Source organism: Eurypyga helias, unplaced genomic scaffold, assembly GCF_000690775.1.
Source record: "Eurypyga helias isolate BGI_N326 unplaced genomic scaffold, ASM69077v1 scaffold11420, whole genome shotgun sequence".
Lineage (NCBI taxonomy): Eukaryota > Metazoa > Chordata > Aves > Eurypygiformes > Eurypygidae > Eurypyga > Eurypyga helias.
This window is the reverse complement of record NW_010223806.1, coordinates 9962-32226: the sequence shown is the minus strand read 5'-3', so window position 1 is coordinate 32226 and position 22265 is coordinate 9962. Positions and strand designations below refer to the sequence as shown.

At 44.7% G+C, this 22265-nt stretch overlaps 1 protein-coding gene across 2 annotated transcripts; it reads left to right on the top strand.

The window, feature by feature from the left end:
- The first annotated feature begins 380 nt into the window (after positions 1-380).
- Positions 381-21968, top strand: A1CF (APOBEC1 complementation factor). Of its 2 annotated transcripts, none has more exons than XM_010153358.1 (11): positions 381-479; positions 3214-3348; positions 3545-3675; positions 5133-5371; positions 9469-9633; positions 13069-13166; positions 14073-14343; positions 15864-16048; positions 18386-18522; positions 19179-19312; positions 21651-21968. In XM_010153358.1, exons 1-11 carry the CDS (start codon positions 381-383, stop codon positions 21800-21802), a joined length of 1746 nt encoding a protein of 581 aa, XP_010151660.1. In that variant the 3' UTR covers positions 21803-21968. The 2 variants fall into 2 exon arrangements, with proteins under 2 accessions (XP_010151660.1, XP_010151586.1); XM_010153284.1 differs by having other exon boundaries at positions 15840-16048; positions 21651-21802.
- The last annotated feature ends 297 nt before the right edge of the window (positions 21969-22265 follow it).

Sequence of the window (22265 nt, the reverse complement as noted above, 5' to 3'; positions counted from 1 at the left end):
TCACCGGGATGCAACGGCATGAAGGAGTCACTGCTGTGTACTCAGCACAGGATTAGGCCTCTTACATGTATTTCCCTCCTAAGACAGGTGATCCAATATGTTACAATATCAACTGGAGTACTGTCCACAAATCTGATTGTGGGTTTAAACGCTGTTTATTTTCATGCAACGTGACAGAGGGGGATAATTTTTTTTTTCCCCACAATCTGTGGTGTTTTGTTTATATCTCAAAATGATTGATTTAGGAAGAATGATCCTCTTAACTTTCTCAGGAGGGTGGACTATCTCCTCCTAGCCATATTAATTTATTTAATTTATCTTAAATTTGATTGCAGTGAGCACCCCTAATTAACCTGATTTTTTGCTGATAATCACACACAATGGAATCAAATCACAAATCCGGGGATGGATTGACCGGCACACAGAAAGAAGCCGCCCTCCGTGCATTAATTCAGCGAACGGGATATAATTTGATCCAGGTAGGAACCCATGGTCACGTCCTTTTGTGCGCAGTGTCTGGCTTCATCCTGAAGTGATGCATTGCGCTGGGGGCTTGAGCAGTGAATCTCTACTCATGAAGCGCTCCTTGCTCTTTCTTCTTCTCTCTGTTTTTCTCTATCGTATGTGCTACACATGACTACATGTGATAGGTCCTGTCTTTTATGAAATGGGATCTTATTTCTCCAGGAATTCTTTGCCCGATGCCAAAGTACGATAAAGGTGAAAAAAAACCAACCCTGAGTGTTGAGAAAGGTTGGGATTGCTGCCTCAAAGCCATGGCTGCAGTGGTAGCGTAGCAAATAAACCCCACTAAGCAAAGGTTCAGCGTAGGTCCAGACTTGGCCATGGAAAGTCCAACGTGTCACTGCCTGATCTGCCTTTGGTACAGATCCTTGCAGATGTACAAGTGCATGTGACACAAAGGTTTGCTCCCAGTTTAGTCTTCAAGGTCTCCACGTGCAAAGTTAGGACTAGGCATGTCCTTCAAAATCCTTCAAAAACCATCTGAAGAAGTCTTTCCAGGTAGCATGACAAAAACAAGCTAATTTTTCAGGTGTTGTGCACTAATATGACTGACCTTGCATCCTGGAAGAAGTAACTTAAAACAGTGAATTTTGGGCAGGTGGCTGCCTTGAACTTTGCCTGGCTTTGTGTAGCACTAGAGGGCACAACAGCCCAAAGCAAAAACAGAGACTCCTGGGAAAAAAAACCAAAACCAAAACATTTTCCTATAGCTTTTAATCCTGTGTGTGCCCCAGGAGAAGGCCAGTTGCTGGGTTTGTTGCCCTTGAGGAGGCTTTCTGCTGGACCTGACTCAGATAACTTCTCTGTCTTACATTTATTGTGGCTTTATTTATCTCGGTCTTCAGATTTTCATACTCTCAAGTCTGGCTATGGCTCATTCCTAAAGCACAGATTTCAATCTCCAGCCCTGCCCCCATCATCTTCTTTCTCCCTACGTTTGCCATTTCAAGATTACCATTTTATCCTTTTTTTTTTTTTTTCCCCTTTCTGAATTTCCTTTTCCATGTCTCTGTGGGCTTTTCTTCCAACCTACTATTGTTGTGGTGAAACACCTTCTTCCTTAATGCATGCCAGGGTCACTCACCTTTGTGAAGGGGACAATGAAGTCCTCCTTCCCTCCAGACGCTTTGCCAAGATGATCTTGTTGAGATGCTGCCTTCAAGATACAAATGAAGCTCTGACAGATTGAGAGAAGGCTTTATGTCTTGCTGTGCTTCCTTGCACACCAGCTCACACACACACTGACCAAATGAAAAAAGAAACCAAACCAAACCAAACCAAAAACCAGAAAGAGAGAAAAAGTGAGAGAAAGAAAGAGAGAGAGAGAAAGAAAGAGAAGAAGGAAGGAAGGAAAGAAGGGAGAGAGGAAGAAAGAAAGAAAAAAAAAGAATCAAGGAAAACAGGAAAAATGAGAAATACAGGAAAGAGAAAAACAGGAGAGGAGAACAGACAGACACTCACCTATCAAAAACAACGGAAAAAGAGGAAATATTGTCTGATTTTCACATTTTTGGATATTATTCAGGGCTAAGACTTGCTCTGTGCCTAAAGAAACTCTTGGGCAGGCAGGCATCATCTATCCTCCCCCCCCAGGGATAGCTCTCCTCTGTCGCCAGCATGGAGCTCCTTCTGTCATCTCCTCTGCCCAGACCTCTTCTCCTGCTGGGATCCCTCTAAAATTCCTGGCACAGTGAGAGAAAGGGTTTCACTGCTCCTGGGTGTGAGAAGAGGGAGTGGGCTTTGGGATGCATCTTCCCTCTATGTCCATCTCCAGGCCCAGGTCCTCATCACACCTCGTGCCAAGCATTGCTGCTTCTTCGTTAAGGCCAGCTGCTGATGCAAACATATTTTTTCAAGCTCAGTGAGCATCACCAGTATCACCTACTGCCAATGATGTCTCAGGCTTCCTGGCTGGCCCCTTTCATGCTGTCCACATCACTCCAAATTTCTACCTTCATTCTTGGTTTTCTCCCTGTGTTAGCACTTTCTGAGGTCCAGATTCCTTCTGCTTTTGGAAAGTCCTTCTGCTTTCAAACATAATCGTAGATCACAGAATGGTTTTTGATTGGAAGGGACCTTAAAGATCATCTAGTTCCAACCCCCCTGCCATGGGCAGGGACACCTTCCAGTATCTTTTCTTTGGTCTCTATAGTAGGAAGCTCTTCATCAACTACTGAAGTAAGAGGCAATATAATTGCTAATAAGTGGTTATGACTGGATAAAGAATCATGACAAGTTATGCATTTTGCAAGTGTAATATTACATAGTCCTCAACTTATACACAGTCCACAGAGGTTCACCTCCCATAGCCAAGATGACCTGCATTTTCAAAGGAAGTGTTTGACTGTGTCCATCTTGGACAGCTGAAGTAGCAAGTGAGTTGTAGAGCAGGCACTCATGCATGTTCCTTAGCAAAACTTCGCTAGGTACCAACCAGCCCCTTCTCCAGTACATCACTAGAACGCTAGCTGGGATATCCAAGTACAGGTGTGGGAGTGGGGCAGCCAATGCACACTACATTATCTCTGATGAGTCTCCACAGAGTTGCTCCTTGCAGGGAAGGAGGACATCTGCCTCCAGGCTACGGGTAATGGAATATGTCTAAAGCGTCTTTCCCTGGGAAGGGGCTTATTACATCCACATTTAAAATTTGCATCTAAACTATGCTTTTATTTTTCTCCATGGCAGGAAAATGGGCAGAGGAAATACGGCGGCCCACCCCCTGGCTGGGATGGCCCTCCGCCAGAGAGAGGGTGTGAGATCTTTATTGGGAAACTGCCCCGAGACCTCTTTGAGGATGAACTTATACCACTATGTGAAAAAGTAAGACTTTATGGCAGGTGGTTAATTTGCAGAGGCTACTGATGGTCAAAGCTGCATTTCAGGGCTGAACTGGGGATGATTTGGCGCAGACTACCCTTGGCTTGGTGGACTTCTGATGTCATATAGTCAAGGAAGCACCCACTCCTGTTTGAACACCGCCCACCTTGCTGACAAGCCTTTTTCTTTCTATTTGCAGATTGGAAAAATCTATGAAATGAGAATGATGATGGACTTTAATGGCAACAACAGGGGCTATGCCTTTGTGACCTTCTCAAATAAACAGGAGGCGAAGAATGCAATAAAGCAACTCAATAATTATGAAATCAGGTAAGCATGACAGACACCTTCACATCCATTTTAAATCATGTATATTAATCTATTTTGTTATGTAAGGTACACTTTTCCTCGCAGCACAGAGGAAGATTATTTAGATACCTAAGCTTTAAGAGGAAATCAGTTCATGTCTCCCTGTGCAGTCATTGCTTTTTGCTGTAGTACACAGGCTGTACATAGGACTCATCAGAGCCAAAATGTTTTGCAGACAATTTCTTCCTTAAAAAAAAAAAACAAACCATAACCTACCAGAACACTGGAAAAAATATTTTACTTTGCATCAAATTAACTTTCGCCTAAACATTGCTGTTTATTTCATGTTCCCCTCTGGGATATTTTGTTGATTTATTCCTATCCACTGTCTCGTTAGCTATACTGCAGATATGTTCTGGGAGACAGAGCAAGTGCAAAAAACGGTGAAATAGGATGGAAGCCAATGGGCAAAACAGTGACATTTCCTAATAGATAGGAACAGAAAAAGCCCTCATATTTGTGACTAAAAATTGGGAACAAAACACCCAGAAATCAACAACATACGGGCCCATCAAGATGTTTTGTTTTGATTTCAACTGCATTTAATGTTTTTTTCCAGTTCAAAGTGGGTTGACTAGATGCTTTTGCTTAAGAGCATTGAGAGATAAACCATTCCGGTGATTTTATGGCTTTCATTAAAAAAAAAAAAAAAAGAAAATTAAAAAGAAAAAGAAAAGATGAGTGGTGAATTGCTTTACTAACAACCCTGAGGTTGAGCAGGTCACAAGACACACAGCCAGAACTTGAAACACTATTTTTATCAGAGGCTGGAGGGTCTTAAAGATCCACCTCCACCTCCTCTGCTTACTCCCCTTCTTCCAAAGACTCATCTAAAGAAGTTTTTAACTTCTCAAGACCTGTAAGAGCTGCTTAGAACACAAAGAGGTGAGCAAAGTGCATGTAAGGAAATTTTGACTATGGGATCTGGGCAGCAGTTTGCATCAGTAAGCCCCTAAATGGTGTCTCGCCACGACAAGGGATTTTCTTTCCCCAAAACCTCATCCATGAGGCCCAGTGGGAAGCTACAAGTCACTGGTGAACACAACGAATCCAGGCTGATACTGGTGGCAACACAAGAGTTGCTGCTGTAACCATATGTTGTCTGGTAGCAGCTCTCTTCACAAATAGCAAAAGGGAGAAACCCAAGAAGCAAAAGCAAAATTTGGCTTTTGTTCCTCTGTAATCTCAAATCCCCCATTTCAGCTGTGCTGCCTTATTTAGGTGTCAAATTCAGCGGAGTGGCCACCTTCATTTTAGCTCTTGTGTTGAGCAACACCACCTGAATGTGCCAAGCAATACATGCCACAGGAGTTTGCCCTTGTGTTTTGGGACAAGTGGGGGGGTTTATTTTAATTTATTTCCTCTCTTTGAGAACTGATGCTGACTTCTGACAAATCAGCCTTGTTGTTTATACACAGAAATGGGCGTCTCCTCGGAGTCTGTGCCAGTGTGGACAACTGCCGTCTGTTTGTGGGAGGGATCCCCAAAACAAAGAAGAGGGAGGAAATTTTGGCAGAGATGAAAAAAGTCACGGATGGAGTCGTGGATGTCATTGTCTACCCTAGCGCAGCAGATAAAACCAAAAACCGGGGTTTTGCTTTTGTGGAATATGAAAGCCATCGGGCAGCAGCAATGGCCAGGAGAAAATTGCTCCCAGGTTAGTACAGGTGGTGATGGTGGTGGGGATGGCTTCATCTCAGCAGTCACCAATGTTTGCCTTGCACTGCAGTGAGACCGAGGTCTCCAGAGGACACAGGTACCCAAGGAATTGAATGCTGCTGGGCTTTCTCCTCTCAGCTGTTGGAGACACTCCGAGCAAGGAGGGACCCCAATAAACTGTGGCTGGCTGATGGAGTCGCCTTGGCTCTGGGGTACAGCGTAGGTTATTCACTACATGACCTGATGTAGCACCATGGTCATTATCCATGTTCTTCATTTCGGAGCTAGAATTTATTAAAAATACAGGTAGATGGATTTAGCTGTGTGTGTCCATACAGCTCTGTTGTAGGACGTGTATTACCCTGTGGTTATCGTGGGTTACGTATAAAATACAGCCTCATTTATGGCCTCGTGGGGAGAACCACTCCGGAAAGCATCCGAGAACATATTCAGCCTTGAGAATGTACTGAGGATGTTCCTGAAAATGGATATTTTCAATGTTGGAAGAAAACTTCAAATGAGAAATTACTTTAGGATTTAAAAAATATGAAGAGTAAGTCTATGTAATTTAGTGCTGCGGGCATTCACACTATTGTGAAGCTGAGAGGTTTGGCAGGTGTTAGATGAAGGAGTCACTTAACATTAAGTGCATTTGCAGTGACTTCACCAATTTTCTCATGATTTCTTATGCTCAGAATCTCCGGCACTGGTCTGTTGACCCCAACTCACTTGCTGGTAAAAGAATCCAATAAACCTTCTGTTTTGAGACTTGTTTATAACACACCAGCCTTCTTTCACTCTTTCTATATGACAGCCTGTGAAATACCACGAGTCATTTTAAATCCTTTGTTCTTATTGTAAAGAAGATGAGCTTGAGATCAAGCACTGAGTACTCTTTTCCTTTTATTCTGCATCAGTTTTGTATCTTCCTGATTGTGGGAGCACATTCAGTCAGTCTGTGCTCCAGCACAACTTTTTCATGGTTTTTATATTGAGAATGAAGGAAGGAGGAGGCACAGCCACAGATGCGCATGGCAGCCTAGAGGAAGCAGAGCACTTGAAAACCTGAGCAAAGACAGTGAGACAGATGGAAACGAGCATGTAGCCCTGAACAAACATGTGCAATGTGCTAGTGATTCCCAATTTAGGGACCTCTTGGTAAACAGTTGGGGGAATTTCAAAGGTCTGAGCAGGAGCCAGAGTCTTTTGATGTTCCAAACATACGGGAGGATCTTGAAAAAAGTTTCAAGCCAGAACGGAATGTGTCTCCAGCTGATGCACTGAGTAAATGTGAGATTGAATGTCATTATCAGGATGCTTCCTTTACTCTGAACCTCACGGCTCTTTGAGGGAGCTTTGTAGAAGAGACAGAAATGCTCAAAAAGGAAGAAGCTTTTTATGAAAACTTTGTGCTGTCTCCTGGTTAAGTAAGAGGGTGGAAGAAGACTGCATTTTAGGAAGAAGTTAGGGCAGACACCGAGGTTAGCTCCTTGCTGCAAGTCAACCAGGTCATTATTTCCACTATTGATCAGAAAATGGCAATTCAGAAAGGGGTACATGGCTGCCATTAGCAGCCAGCTCTCTGTTTGTGGTCACAAACAGCCTGAGTCAGACTGGGCAGTGCTGAAAGCTGAACATCAGCCCAGTCTCGCTCCACAAATCCTGGCTCATTCATGAGCCTTTGTAGCAGGGAGCAGCCCCTTTCTGTTTTGTTTCTTAATTGTCACTTCTATTGTAGAAAAGCAGGTCTCCAAATTCTCCCCTCACCATATAATTTTCCTCTATTTCGGAGCTCCCATCCCATCTTAGATGGGTTATCCAAGCGGAGGTGCAAGATATGATGCCTTTTTGTGGCCCTCTTCAAAAATGTTTTGCAGGATTCTCATTTTCCCTCTACCACCATAGGCATTCCCAGCTTTCTTCCAGCTTTTAGCATAATTAAGGCCTCGAAGGACCCAATCTTCATGCCACAAAGATCAGAGAGAAAGAAAGAAAGAACACAGAAAGACCCGCTTACTCTTTGGGGCACATTTGCAGAAGCAGCTGACATTTTATTTCATTATTTAGAGGGAATATCTAGGACTTAGATTGCTGCTAAGACAGAAAATAGTCCCTGCTGTACATCCAAAGAACTAGCTGCTGGGCTGATTAAAATTGCTGGATAAAAAGTGGGCCACAGAATTAAGAGCACTGGATCTTAGTGAGTGGCCAGATTTTAACCACTCGAACAAAAAAGGGAGGAAAATCTCCCTGCCAGATGTGCAGAAGGGACAGGGACAAAAAACAGGAGGAAAGAGGTGTCATTGCTGTCTGTAGAAGACAGGAAGTGAAGAAATATTTTAACATCTTTATCAATGACCTGGATGAGGGGGTCAAGGGCACCCTCCGTAAGGTTGCAGACAACACCAGGTTGGGGGGAGTGTTGATCTGCCTGAGGGCAGGACGGCTCTGCAGGCTGGATCCATGGGCTGAGGCCACTGGATGAGGTTCAACACAGCCAAGGGCCGGGCCCTGCACTTGGGTTGCAACAACCCCCGGCAACGCTACGGGCTTGGGGATGAGGGACTGGGAAGCTGCCCGGTGGAAAAGGACCTGGGGGTGTTGGTTGACAGCAGCTGAATATAGGCCGGCATGTGTCTAGGTGGCCAAGGTGGCCAATGGCATCCTGGCCAGCATCAGGAACAGTGTGGCCAGCAGGACCAGGGCAGGGATCATCCCCCTGTGCTGGGCACCGGTGAGGCTGCACCTTGAATCCTGGGGTCAGTTTGTTCAGTTGTGGGCCCCTCCCTGCACGACAGACACTGAGGGGCTGGATTGTGTCCAGAGAAGGGCAACAGAGCTGGGGAAGGGTCTGGAGCACAATTCCTGTGAGGAGCAGCTGAGGGAACTGGGGTTGTTTACCTAGGAGAAGAGAAGGCTTTGGGGAGACCTTATCACTCTCTATGCCTACCTGAAAGGATGTTGCAGAGAGATGAGTGTCAGTCTCTTCTGCCAAGTAATAAGCGATGGGACAAGAGGAAATGGCCTCAAGTTGTGCCAGGGAAGGTTTAGATTGGATATTAGGAAAAATTTCTTCCTGGAAAGGGCTGTCAGGCATTAGAATCAGCTGCCCAGGGAGGGAGTGGAGTCACCACCCCTGGAGGTATTTAAAAAGCATGTGGATGAGGGGCTTGGAGGCATGGTTTAGTGGGGGACATGGCAATGTTAGGTTTATAGTTTGACTTGATGATCTTAAAGGACTTTTCCAGTCTAAATGATTCTATGGCTCTATGAAATCATCACCATGTAGAGGTACCTCTGCCCCACCAGCTGTCCAGCTGTTCATCACTGCGATTTGCACAGCTTTGAGACAAGGCCATGGCAGGCTTTCTTTACAAATTAAACATCACTAATTGACTAATCGATTATTTAGGAGATTAGGTGACTCAGTGAAAATTATTATGGACCTCAGAGTGATAACTCGGCAACAGCATCAATTTCAACTACCTCTTATTTGCTCTTTTGGTTTCCTGCCCCTCAGCAGCTCAATCCAGTGTTAACAGAGCCCACGTGCTTCTCGTCCACATCCACACTCTGGTTTATGCCCAGTTACTTTTTGTGTCCCTCCTTTCTACTACCGCTGCAGCTTCACTTAGCAAGGACCATACAACTTCAAACACTTGCACACAGAGACATCCTTGCTTTTATGATTTCATTTCATCCAGCTGGGAGTTCTGGATCCCTTTCCAATTACCTAGGGAATGAAATATTTGCAGCCAAGAGGGATTTTTACAAGTTTATTAAAATATTTCCCTTTAGAGGGCATTCCAGGGAACGAGGATGTTTGTGAATCATGCTGTATTTTCACTTCTTTCATTCTGGATGCTGCATTTCTGCAGGTATCTAAGGTAGGAGTGGGAGCACACTTAAAGTGTGACCATCTGCTTTTGGAAATGAGTTAACAAAGCAGCCGCACTTTAAGCTACAAAGGCTTATTTTGGCCATGTTAGTAGAAGTGGCCTATTCTGCTGTTCATACTGCATATGAAATAGTCTCTGAGCAGAAGTGAGAGGAACCAAAGCCAGTCTGACACTGACCATGACAATCCCTTTAAAGGAAGGATCCAGTTGTGGGGACACCCTATCGCTGTTGACTGGGCAGAACCAGAAGTGGAGGTGGACGAAGACACCATGTCGTCAGTAAAAATTCTCTACGTGAGGAACCTCATGCTCTCAACCACTGAAGAGACCATAGAAAAGGAGTTCAACAACATCAAACCAGGTAGGAACTCACTGACAAGATAGCTCCAAAATAAGTACTGCTACTGCAAATGGAAACATTTCTTCATTCATAAAATGTCAAAGGAAGAGATAAAAATAACTGGTTTTCCGCTGTAAAATGTTCATTTGTAATGCCACAAAAATCTACATAAGGCTGAAGGCTCCCACCCAACTTGTCATCCCATTAAGGGCTGCTTAATTTCCAGCTAATAACACTACTGACCTTTTTAGGATGAATGGCAGCTGGAAGAAATCCAAAAGGCTGCATGGGGATGCCTGTGTCATAAAAATTATTTTGAATTATTTTGGTCTTCATTAAAAACAGAGAGTTGGTGAAGCAGCTGGGTGATTTCAGCATTATTCTATGACAAGGGATGATGAGAGAAATAGAGTGTTTTAATACAAATATTTTTTATCTAATCTAACTTCTGAATTCTGTCATTTTCATACATACCCCTCCACATTCTTCTGTAAATTTGTGAATAATCTGTGCTTATAATTTAATGCATGATATGGCAGTATTCCTTCGTGACATATATTACATGCACTTAGGGTGAGATTTTTCAAAAAGCAGGCAGGCTTGTTGGGAATAAAAATCCTGCTGGCTTTCAAAGGAGATTTTACTTCTGAGTTGCTCCAGCTCTAGGAAATTCCACCCAAAACCAACAAAGTAAAAATAACCCATTTCTGCAGCTCTCCAAGCCACACAGTCCATTAGGCATTAGTAACTTCTGCTTGGCAATGAAAAATCGCCTTTCATCTCAGTTCTATTAACTTTCTTCTATTAATTTTTTAAAATTCACTACAGAGTTTCACTTTTCCTTCACTAACTTAATTTCTGCTCTATACATTTATTTCTTTTCTTTTTTTTTTTTTACTAGGCTGCAAAGCAAATGTCTTCATTATGTCACTTTACGAGTCTTTCTGTCTTTATGATGTTTCTGACCAATACTTTTAGCTACCAAGAAGTTGTTAGAGACCCCATTTTACCCCTGAGTTAAGTATGCATCATCCCACTCTCTTAACTCTTTACTCTTTTTATTTACCCATTTATGCTCCTGAACGTTCAACTGCTCACATTCCCTAGAAACACATTTATGCCCCTTTGGCATTTTGGTGACAGTCACCTGCTTTGCCCCTGAGACAAGCTTTCTAGCACAACAACAGAAGATCTTTATCACCTGTAACTCTCCTTTCACGCCTTTATCATTTTACTTCCCATGCTGGAAGTTGACTTTTTTTTTTTAATGGATATCTTGGGGGTAAAATCAGGGATGTCTCTTTAAAAGCTGTGCCATGCTTTCAATAAAATGTGCATCAGAGCAGCAAAACATGACCTCAGGGGAGAAAAAATGCAGTTTAAGTTATAGTGAGATTACAATCAATAAAGTCAGCAAGGATCTGAAATGATTCAATTCCCCCCCTTGGTTATCTGCCTTGTTCATTACGCCTCATTTCAACACTGCTTGCCTGAAGTGTACCTTTGACCCAGGGAATTAAGAAGCTGTTTTGACAGTAACAAGTCATCCAATAAAAAATTATCCTAACCAGAGGAGTTACAATCCAGAAGTCCCCATAGAGAGCAATTACCACATCACTACGGGCTCCATACACACGACCAGGAACGCTGCTTATCCATCTCAAGTTGTAATCCAGTGCAAGTATCACCCCTTAAACCTGAGTCAGATGCAGTGCCTGGTGACTTCTATAGAGATGTACACCACCTGTGCCACTGAAAAGTCCTGTCCTCCCTCCCTAGAGATTTTGGCAAAACCCCTCATCTCTGGCAAAGTTTACAGCAGGGAAGTTATGCTCTCCAAACGTACTGAAGCGGACAATATTTCCCCTGTAACATCACTTTGACAGTCTCTCCGTGGAGATGACCCGAGGGCAGGCATGACATGGCTCTGCCCCAGCAGAGGCAGAAGGAAGGGAAGAGCAAGATTTTGGGCTCAAGCGAGGATCAGTAACACAGAGCACTCCCAAGGAGGCGGAAGGGGGATTGTCGAAACACAGAGAGTTCACTAAAGCCTTGACTTGTAAACAAGGCATCAGCTTCTAACTCCCATAATTTCAGGTTTAGAAAATCACCCTCCAATCCCAGAAGGACACAAAGTGCTACTTACCATTGCGGTGTCATTTTGACAGGTTATAGGCTGGGACAGGCTTCATTTAGCCCACTGGAGCTCCTAATGACTCCCCCTGAACTCCAAAGAAATATATTTTCTCCTGCAGTTATTTAAGTAAGTGCTTTTTTGCGGCAGTATGACATTTCCCTGTGCACCTTTTCAGCTTTAAAGGGTAAGAAGCCAACAGGAGAGTTGTTTAGCATCCCTTAGTCATATTTCCAAGGTATATGTTTTGGGGTATTATAGTCTCGGTGGTCAGGCTGGTTGATGATGTGCTTCCGAACCTTCAACAGTGGGGAAGATGAACAATTAGAGAAGAAAAGGTAGACATCTAAAGCTTGTGGCCATGGGGAATAGGACTGGTGCGGTTATTTTGGAGACAAACTTATTAGTGCTGAGTATTTCAGTGCCAAGAAACTCCTGGCAGCAGAGCAGCTGACAAGGTAAAGCTGTAGAGGATGGACATAGAAGAGAAGAACAAGAGGCAAAGAACATTTGAATTTTTGTGGGTAATCACAAAGGTGTAGAAAGATTCAGGCTGGAAACACCAGGGTGGGGGTCACTAGCCCAACCCTGTTTCCAGCGGGGCCAATGCTGCAGCTGCAGTGGGCCGATCAGGGCTGTGTCCAGGCAAACTGGGGTTTCTCTGGGGATGGGGATCCCTCCTCACCTGGGGCCCTGTACCAGGGATGCCCCACTCACACGTGGAAAGGCTGTTTCCTAGGGCCAGCACTGTCCACAGACCTGCTGCCCTGACAGTCCCAGCCTGGTCCCTGCTCTGTCCCAGGCAGGACTTGGTGCTTGTTCTTGCCGAACGTCCTGAATCAATGGTTAAGACAAGGGCCTCCTTGTTTTATGGTGGAAGCATCAGCTTTCCTGAAGCTGCCTCCAAGTAGCATGTACGATGCCGTACAAAACCGTGGAGATGGTGATCTCATGGTGACATGTGTTGCTCACCAAATTCGGGGCTGCTGCGTGTCCTGCTCGGCCACCTGGGTCTTGGTGGTCTGTCACTGAAGGGAGACACAAGGTCAGAGGTAGCATTTTGGACAGAAGAAAACCACTGCAGTGTAACGGGTGGTGTCTGACCCCAGCAATTTCTCGTTTTACTTGAAATACTACAGCTTTTGTATTTATTTTCCCATGGTATATACATTCTAAGAGGTAAGAAGACACTGTCCTCTTGCTCTTTTACCCTTGGTCAGCCTTTGCTCTCCAAGGGTTCATATCCCCACACAGTTGCTCTTTCAGACCTGTGTTTTCCAACTGAGACCCATTTCCAACTAATATTCCAACATGTTCTGCAGGTGCAGTAGAGAGAGTAAAGAAAATTAGAGACTACGCCTTTGTGCACTTTAATAAAAGAGAAGATGCAGTTGAAGCTATGAAAGCCTTGAATGGGAAGGTAAAGCTGCTGTAAATGCTAATCCGTGGGGCTTATATGCGGGATATTAAATGCAACAGAAACAATGCTGCCTGGTTTATTAGCTACAAAAATATCCTGAAAGTGTTAGCCCTATTTTCTCTTCAGAGGAAGTTTTATATCCCTGAATTCATTTTTCAGCTGTCCTGATGTACACAAACTGTTCATTTTGGCTTCTTGCTCCTTGCATTTGTACTAAATGTTTGCTCAGCTCAGACTGTAGTTCACCCCTCAGAAAAACAACAACAACAACCAAAAACCAGAGCAAAGCCAAAGCAAGGACTAGCAACGAGAGGTTACGGGTTCCCTTGGCTCACTCTCATATCCTTGCTGCACATCTGCCAACAAAAATACTCGCAGGGCAGCGTGTGAATGGCAAACCGGGACAAGCAAGGTCAACCCAAAACATCTGCTCCAGATTCAGTTGCCGGTTTGCAATGAGATTGCTGTATTTAGTACTTCTTGCTCTGCATGTAATTCACGGCGCTGTGATGCGAGAGCTGCTCCCGCAGAGGTGCTAGCCCCACCTCTATTTTTAGTGCTACTGCTGTTCTCCACAGGAGCGCATACGGTCTGGCTGACATGGTGCTTTGCAGGGAAGCGAAGCCATTTGAAGGCTTCACAACTGTGCTAATCGGGTTAAGGGGCCTCTCCTGGCAGGGGTCAGGGCTGGGTGCTCTAAACACATTAAGCCTTCACCCAGCCAATGCCTTCTTCCCCCTGTGTAAGGGAGGTTATGACTTTTTTGGGGTGGTTTTCTCTATCTTCCCAACCCATTTGCAAACCATGTGTGGAAAACACCTCCCTAGGCAGGCTAATCCCTGTGCACTATGGAGACTTATGCTTGTGCCTCTCCTGTGCTCTCTTCCCCACCACCCTGGCATGAAGGTGCTGGATGGGTCCCCGATTGAGGTGACGTTAGCCAAACCTGTTGACAAAGACAGCTATGTCAGATACACCCGGGGCACAGGCGGCAGAGGTACCATGCTGCAAGGAGAATACACCTATGCCTTCGGACACGTGTACGACCCCGCTACTGCCTACCTGGGTGCCCCGGTTTTCTATGCACCCCAAGCCTACGCAGCTATCCCCAACCTCCACTTCCCTGCCACCAAGGGGCTCAGCAACAGGAGCATCATCCGGCCCCCGTCCATCCGAGGTAACTCTCATCACGCCAACACTCGGCTCTAGCAAACTGACTCCTGGGCTTGGGTGGCTGCTCCCTAGGCTTGTGTTGAGGGTGTTGGCTTCGCCCTGGATGTGGGACACCTTTCAGAGAAGGATGAAAAATGCAGTTTTTAGGCTCTGTCCTTCCCAGAGGCATAGATCTTCCAGCAGAATAAGCAAAGCATGAAAAAAATAAGCATTTTTCCCAGAGCAAGTTTGAAACAGCTTCCTGATCACCCTACGTCCAGCATAAATAAATCACGAATCATCCTGGCTTTGCCTTTTTTTAATGACCAAATAAAATAATCTTCCTTTCCCCTTTCAGAGCCAACTCCCTCAACCAGCCACCAGCACAGCTCTCCGCTGTGTTTCCTCTTTGCTTTGAAGGTCACAGGGAAAGTTTTACCAGTCCTGGTGTTTTCTGACCCAAAGCTATGGCATTTCCCAGGGAGGTCATATCGTCCTGATGCAGAGTGGGGCACCAGCACTGAAATCAAGCAAGCCATTAATTGTTTGTTCTGGGAGATGGACTCCTTTTTGGGGGGATCATTAACCTAATAATAAGCAGTCTATGAAAACAGTATTTCTGAAGGCTGCTGAAGGTCTGACTTTGATCCTGGGTGACCACACCTGGGACCAAATCAAATCCCCATACTCAGGTACCTCCCCATCATTACAAGTATTGCTTGGTAAGCACTGAAGTAAACCTGGGGGCAAACAAAACAAAAAAATAAATCTCCCCGTTTGATCTTCCTTCCAAAGACGATGCCTGTGGCAGTCAGCTTGTGTCCCCAAGCCTGTGGCCAGTTCCCATGGCAGGCTGTGACCCCGTGTGGCACCTCAGTAGGGCTGGTAAGGACCATGTTGGCAATTTTTTCCCCTTTCCAAGGAAGGGTACAGGAATTTCCCTTGTTGCCCCCCGTAATTTTGCCCACACAGGTGAGACTAATTGCCATGAAGGTTGCCTTAGGGAACGTTCAGATATGATAACCCGCCAGCTCTCTGTTGCCTAGCAGTCTCCCCAGACTCCCAAACAGGGCTCCTCCTGCTAAAAAATGGAAGAGTAATAGCAAAAAAAAAAAAAAAAAAAAATTGGCTGACGTAAGCAAGGGATTCTATAAACTCTGAATTCCTCAAGAAGGTGAAATTACACTGGTTGGTAACAAGTAATATCAGTTGTCCCCTCTCTCCCTTTCCACTACAAATCCAGTTAGAAAGGTGTCATGAAATCAAAACTGACCATAGAATATGGAAACGGGGTCAGAGGGAAGCTGGGATTCCCCTGAAATATCTCACCCATCCAAGCATACAAGCCCAAAAATAAGGGTGTCAATGCCAAGGCTGGGTTATCCCAGACACAGGTTATGGGGGGCTCCTGCCCATCTTCTTCCCAAACCCGGCGAGTGGGGCTAACTTTTCCATTTCAGCAAGAATCAGGGTAATTTTTCCGGTGATTTGATTCAGTTTAATGCCTTCTTACGTTCCTAGAAATTTACATGAATGTACCTGTAGGGGCTGCGGGAGTTAGAGGACTGGGAGGTCGTGGCTACCTGGCGTACACGGGCCTGGGGCGCGGATACCAGCTCAAAGGAGAAAAGAGGGGAGAGGATAAACTCTACGACCTCTTGCCAGGAATGGAGCTTACACCGATGAACCATGTCACGTTAAAGCCCCAAGGGATCAAACTCGCTCCTCAGGTACGTGTGCAAAAAAAGAGGGTGAATATCCTGCCCAGAATTTAACTTTGCCCAAAATGTTTTCAGGAAAAGGGCTTCCTGCTTAGATTTGCACTGGGGACTGATAAGTAAATCCATTCTTACATCTCAAAATACAATAAAAAATAAAACACCACTAGATATATCTTGCAATAGCCACTCACCTCTCTGGAGAATGGCATCCACTCTCACTCAGTGGAGAATTTTAATAAACACCATGGGTGTAAGATAATGACAGCTATGGCTCTGAGTCTGTAAAATCATAGAATCACAGAATGGTTTAGTCTGGAAGGGAACTTAAAGATCACCTAGTTCCAAACCCCCTGAAGCACTGAAGGTAAGGAAATTCTCACCCAAAATGGGTTTGATAAACATGATGCATTGCTTGGGGCTTCAACAAGGAATGAATGTGCATATATAGAAAAAAAAATGTACTTATTAAAATAATTTATGGGGAAGGAGGTTTTGCTGGCCTGCACAACCCAGCCCAGCGCAGAAACTCACTTTTGATGTGGTTGTGTGTGCGGGACTAGGATCCAGGTGGATGGATGATGGCTGAGGAGAACAAACTTAGAACAGAGGAGAATAAATTCCCCAAGTTTGTGAGGGTCCGGCTCTTATGGCAACTCCTTTTGCCTTCCATCATCCAGAGCAATATGGAAACTAACTTCACCCTGAATTTTGAAGCACATCTTTGCGTACTAACACTTCAATTGCCACAGCATTCAGTTTGCCCAAGCCTAAGAGAATACCCTTTTCTCCCCCAGAAAACTGTAAATTTATTTCCCCCCATACCTGCAAAATTTCATAGTCCCTTTACTCTATGTTATCAGGATGTAAGAGGGGTGAAATAGTCTTGAGTGGTGCTACACTGCCTTAGGGAAGGTGAAATTCATTGTTTCTTCCTACCATCCGTTCCAAACCCCCACTGCATGTATTTCAAACTGTCCAGTAACAGTACCGGACACTTGCAACACTAGTTGTTTGGGGCACACTTTCCCAGCAGCTGAGCTCCCTAATCCCCCCAGTGCTACTATTTCACAACAGCAAGTCTTAAACAGCTACAGCTTGCTTCACAACAGCCTTGTTAATGATAGCCTCATTAATACCTGTCAACTTGGTTAGCTTCTCCCATCCACTGCACTGAGACCATTTCAACAGTGTCTTTCATAGAATCATAGAATCATAAAATAGTTTGGGTTGGAAAGGACCTTAAAGACCATCTAGTTCCAACCCCTCTGCCATGGGCAGGGAGACCTTCCACTAGACCAGGTTGCTCCAAGCCTCATCCAGCCTGGCCTTGGACACTCCCAGGGATGGGACATCCACAGCTTCTCTGGGCAACCTGTCCCAGTCCCTCCCCACCCTCTCCGTGAAGAACTTCTTCCTGATATCCAATCTAACCCTCCCCACTTTGAATTTAAACCCGTTACCCCTTGTCCTGTCCCTACATGCCCTTGTAAAAAGTCCCCCCCAGCTTCCTTGTAGCCCCTTCAGGTACTGGAAGGTGCTATAAGGTCTCCCCGGAGCCTTCTCTTCTGCAGGCTGAACAAGCGCAACTCTCTCAGCCTGGAGAAAAAACCCAAACTGGTCCAAACATCACTCACAGGGAGGCATGAGAACACGATGCTGTGTGCAAACCCATTTGCGACAGCAGACACCCAGTGGGTTAAAAAAATTAAAAGTACAAAGCCAAAGTGTTTCCAGACAGCGATTCCCAATTACCATGGAATAAGCTGTGCTGAGGCCGGGGGCAATGCAGTTCAGCATTTCTCTTTCAAACCAAAAGCAGAAATCGCCTACTGAAGCCTGTATAATTAATTGGATGGAAAAACAGCCTTTTTTTTTTTAAAAAAAAAAAAAAGGGATGACTCTTTGGACTTTTCATGCGCTGTAACCCACTAAGCCAGGGACGCACTAGAGCACTGAAGACAAACACAACCCTAGTGCTTTAGCAGTGTTAAAAAAGAAGTGCATAGATAGTGTTTCTGAGGAGAATTCAAAGAAAATCACAGCCATAACAGAATAAGACAGTTCATCAGCAAAGGGACAAAGGCATCTGATTTAATAGGGCAATAATTAACTTCAGGAATAAATGGATTTTTAAAGCATAAAGCATTTAGATGAACATACACTTCAAGGTGAATGTAGTAACCTGTCTGCCTTCTATTTTTTTAATTTGCTAAGCCAAGAGGAAACTACCACAACACCTGAAAATGCTTTGGAGGGAAGGAAGCTCACCAGTGCAGGGGCTAGAGCTGGGCGAGAAGGCTACTGCACAGCAATTAACCTGAGCAAAACTCCTTTCTTTCCTCCTAGATCTTAGAAGAAATCTGTCAGAAAAACAACTGGGGGCAGCCTGTTTACCAGCTCCACTCTGCAATTGGCCAAGACCAAAGACAGCTCTTCCTGTACAAAATCACCATCCCTGCCCTCGCCAGCCAGAACCCCAGCATGTATGTAACTTTCTGAGGTTTTCTGAGGTTTAGGATTTTTTTTTTAATGGCATTTTATCTAGCATCTCTCCTCAAAATACAATTGCACAAGACTATTTCCCTTTTTTGTGTGGTTTGGTTTGGTTTGGTTTTAATATATATTGGGGAGTAAAACATCCACAAACGAAAATAAGCTGATAGTGATGTCTGTGCTCTCTCTCTGCTGGTGCAAAGATTACAGAAAACCAGAAATAATCAGGCAAAATGGTACTTTTTAGTATAAAAAGAAAGCCTATGATAGCTCTTGTGGGAAAAAGAAAGCAGCTTGAAGGAACATACTGATAAATAGGCTCCAAACACGATTCTAAACATTTCTGACATAAAAGAGTGTTTTCTGTGTATTTTAAAGAAAAACCCAGGCTGCAGCAGGCTTTCTTTTGGACTGAAAATACACAACATGCTCTGAAAGGACATTGTGTCCAAAATGAGACCAGGACTGATAAACTCAGCAAAGAAACCAGACTACTACGAGGAGAGTACTTTGGTTAAAGCATCAGCACAGTAAAATGATGTTTCCATTTGCTATGTGGGAAGGTGCCATCTATGCCTGGATCAAAACAGCTTGCAGGAAAGTCCTAGAGATAAATAAAAAAGCTAACATTTTGCTGTACTCGCAGACATCCCTTCACCCCCCCCAAGCTTAGTGCCTACATTGATGAAGCCAAAACCTATGCGGCAGAATACACCCTTCAGACGCTGGGGATTCCCACGGAAGGAGCAGAGGTGCCTCCCGCAGCACCAGCTTTTCCAGGTAGGGGAAGCTCTGTACAGCAAAGGTCTCCTGGAATGTTATTTTTCCTGCATGCTTCCTTGCGGATCTCAAGAATGAACCCAGTTTGGGCCACCGGAGGCAGACCTGGCTGTGCTCCCCCCACGCCTCTACCTTGGCTCATGTTACCTATGTGTATGACATCTTTATTGCCTGTAGAGTAATTTATCTGTACGCCAGGATTTCCCAAATTACAGTGTATGACCAGTAGAGCAACTCAGGCTGGAGGTCTGGTGTTGGGGGTCTCTGATCTGACCCTGCTCACAGCAAGGTCAATGCTGCCAATACAGGTTGCTTGAGGCCGTGTCCCAGGCGAGCTGGGGCAGCCTCTGAGGATGGGGGCACCACACTGCTCGGGGACACCCCCCAGGGACACACATTCCCTCCACTCCTTCCAGTTTGTGGATGCCTCCTTTCAGCCGGGAGTCCCAGATAGGATGCAGAGCCCAGCAGTGCCACAGGGATGAGTTCCCTCCCTGGATTTTCTGCCTGTGATCTGGCTCACGCCACCCAGGATAGGGTAGATCTTCCTCACCACATTTGATTTATTGATTCATGGCCTGTCCATCCTCCACCAGCACTCCCCTGGACCAACACTTTTGATTTTTTCTGCCAAAGACATGATGCAACTGTGAAAGTCAGTATCTGATCCCAGCTCTCTCCTACCCCCACTGGAAGCTTAGGTTTTTTTTTTTTCCCAGTTTGGGAATTCATACTCAAATAGCTCTTGCAACTGCCCAAACCAGTCATGCAAGTCATGGAAAACACAGGCTGGGAGCAGGAATCCAGCTCGCAGGCATTACATTCACTGTGCTCTCCAGCATGACGGTGATTCTGATGCAGTGGGAGCAACGCATGCCAAACTGCACGAGGAATGCATTAGTCAGTACTAGTGAGTTGTTTGGCGTGTCTCAAGGATGGACTTAAAAAAAAAAAAATCTATCCAGCTTCCTGCCACAGGAGTCCGCAAAAGCCACAGAAAAATCAATTTGTCTGGGTCTGTGCAGGCTTCCGCAGCGTGGAAACCAAATGGGCCCTTTATTGAATCCAGTCTCCACTTACGGCTTAATTATAATCTGCCTTTTTTCTTTCATCCACCCTTACTCATTTGTCTTGGAAACTCAACAAATTGACATATATTAAAGTTTCTGCTCATAAACCACACTGGTCCCTGATCAGGGCTTGCGGAAGCCCAGCTCAGCTCAAGCCATGCCCAGGTACCTCATTTCTCTTACAGTGATGGCAGACACGCTTTAAATGACACGTTTCTCAATTTCTTGACAAAATGTTGCACCTCGCTTTGCTGAAGCAATGAAGATACTTTAAGTAGCCACAATACTCAAAACTATAGCAAATTTCTCACGTCTTTCCCTGAGGTAACACCTTCGGTCATGCCATTTGCTCTCAATGTTGCCCAATATCTCCATTCTCCCCACCAAGAGGACCTCAGCTCTGGCTGACCTTGGGTTGATGCCATTGCCCAGCTGGTCGCTTGGAGATTTTGGACCCTGGGAGATGTAGTTTGGCAGCAGAGCCTGGTCCAACAAAGCCAATGTGTACCCCAGCAGCTCTTCCCAAATTTGAGCTTTGTGTTGATTCTTTCACAACAAAATGTTGTGGTCTGGTCAACAGGCTGCTATACCCTGCTTTCAGACAAACCAGCCCCATACGATGTTTGTTTTCCCAGTGGTTCACTTTAAATCAGCAAAGCTAACATTTTCCCATGGAAAATTTTGAAGTGTTGAAACCACATTTTCCACTCAAAACTTATGGGGAAAAGAAAAGAAAAAATCCAGTTTACTACACATCTTATCCTTGATATTGCATAGAGGGAATTTCCCTCCTCTATCGTGGCTGCTCTGAATTGCACATATTTTGAATGTGAAAGGTACCATCAGAGCTGTATTTTCTCTATGAAATCAGCCCAGATCTCCCCTGTATTACTTTATTTTCTCACCCTCCTCATGTCAAGGGTGGGAGGCCATGTCCAGAGCACCATTAATACCTTCATAGCTCAGAGATAATCAAAGCCTAAGGGAAAAATATTCAGGGAGGGGCATTTTTCAATCAGTATGTTTAACAAATAATAGGCGAGAAAAAGCATTAGTTTTCCATCTTTTTAAAATTAGCCTTAACATGGAGAAAAAACATGCCAGAAATTACCTATTTAATTTAATTAGATCATTCCCATTAACAAACTCATTTCTCCTTACATTGTTCCCATCGACAGCAAAGTCTTCCCGTCAAAAAATACCAGGCAATGGTGGGTTTTGAACGTATTTTCCTTAATCAGCATTTTTTTCTCCCCTTTTCCCTGCAGGATACACCATTGCTAATGCGGCCGCGACTGTCACAGCCACTCAGCTCAAACAAGCGGTGACTATGGGACAAGATTTAACGGCATACGCAGCATACGAGGCCTACCCCGCCTTTGCAGTCGCTGCACGCAGCGATGGCTACGGAGCATTTTAATCCTGTCTTTAATCTAGTTCCCTTAAACTGAGCACGGGCAGAAAAAGAAGAAATCCCGGTCTGGTAATTTTTACACCTTCATGATTTTAAACTAATCTGTCGCCTGAAATTAGATTTTAGCCAGAGTTTCGTTCTTGTAGTTCCTAATTTTGTAGTAGGATGTTAGGGGTGAGAGGAGAAATCAAAAACTAAAATCACTCAAGATCAGATTTTCACACTAGAAAGCAGAATCGCAGCCCAGAAAATGAGTGATTCTCAGGTGTGTGTAAATACATATACATACATACATACATATGCACATGTATGTATACATACATATATGTGTGTATATATTCATACACACCGGTGTGTGTGTGTTTAAAAGCAACAAACTATGCTGAAAACAGTTGGCCCCGTGGACATTGTGAAGTGGGACTGGGGAAGGATGGGGTGTCTCCAGCAAGCTGCTCCATGCATCGGTTCT

Excerpts from the sequence above, each read along its gene's own strand:
- A1CF (XM_010153284.1), top strand. The coding sequence starts at position 381 with ATGGAATCAAATCACAAATCCGGGGATGGATTGACCGGCACACAGAAA. Across the intron at positions 480-3,213 it reads CGGGATATAATTTGATCCAG|GAAAATGGGCAGAGGAAATA; the intron begins GTAGGAACCCAT and ends TCTCCATGGCAG. Across the intron at positions 14,344-15,839 it reads CCGGCCCCCGTCCATCCGAG|AAATTTACATGAATGTACCT; the intron begins GTAACTCTCATC and ends TTACGTTCCTAG.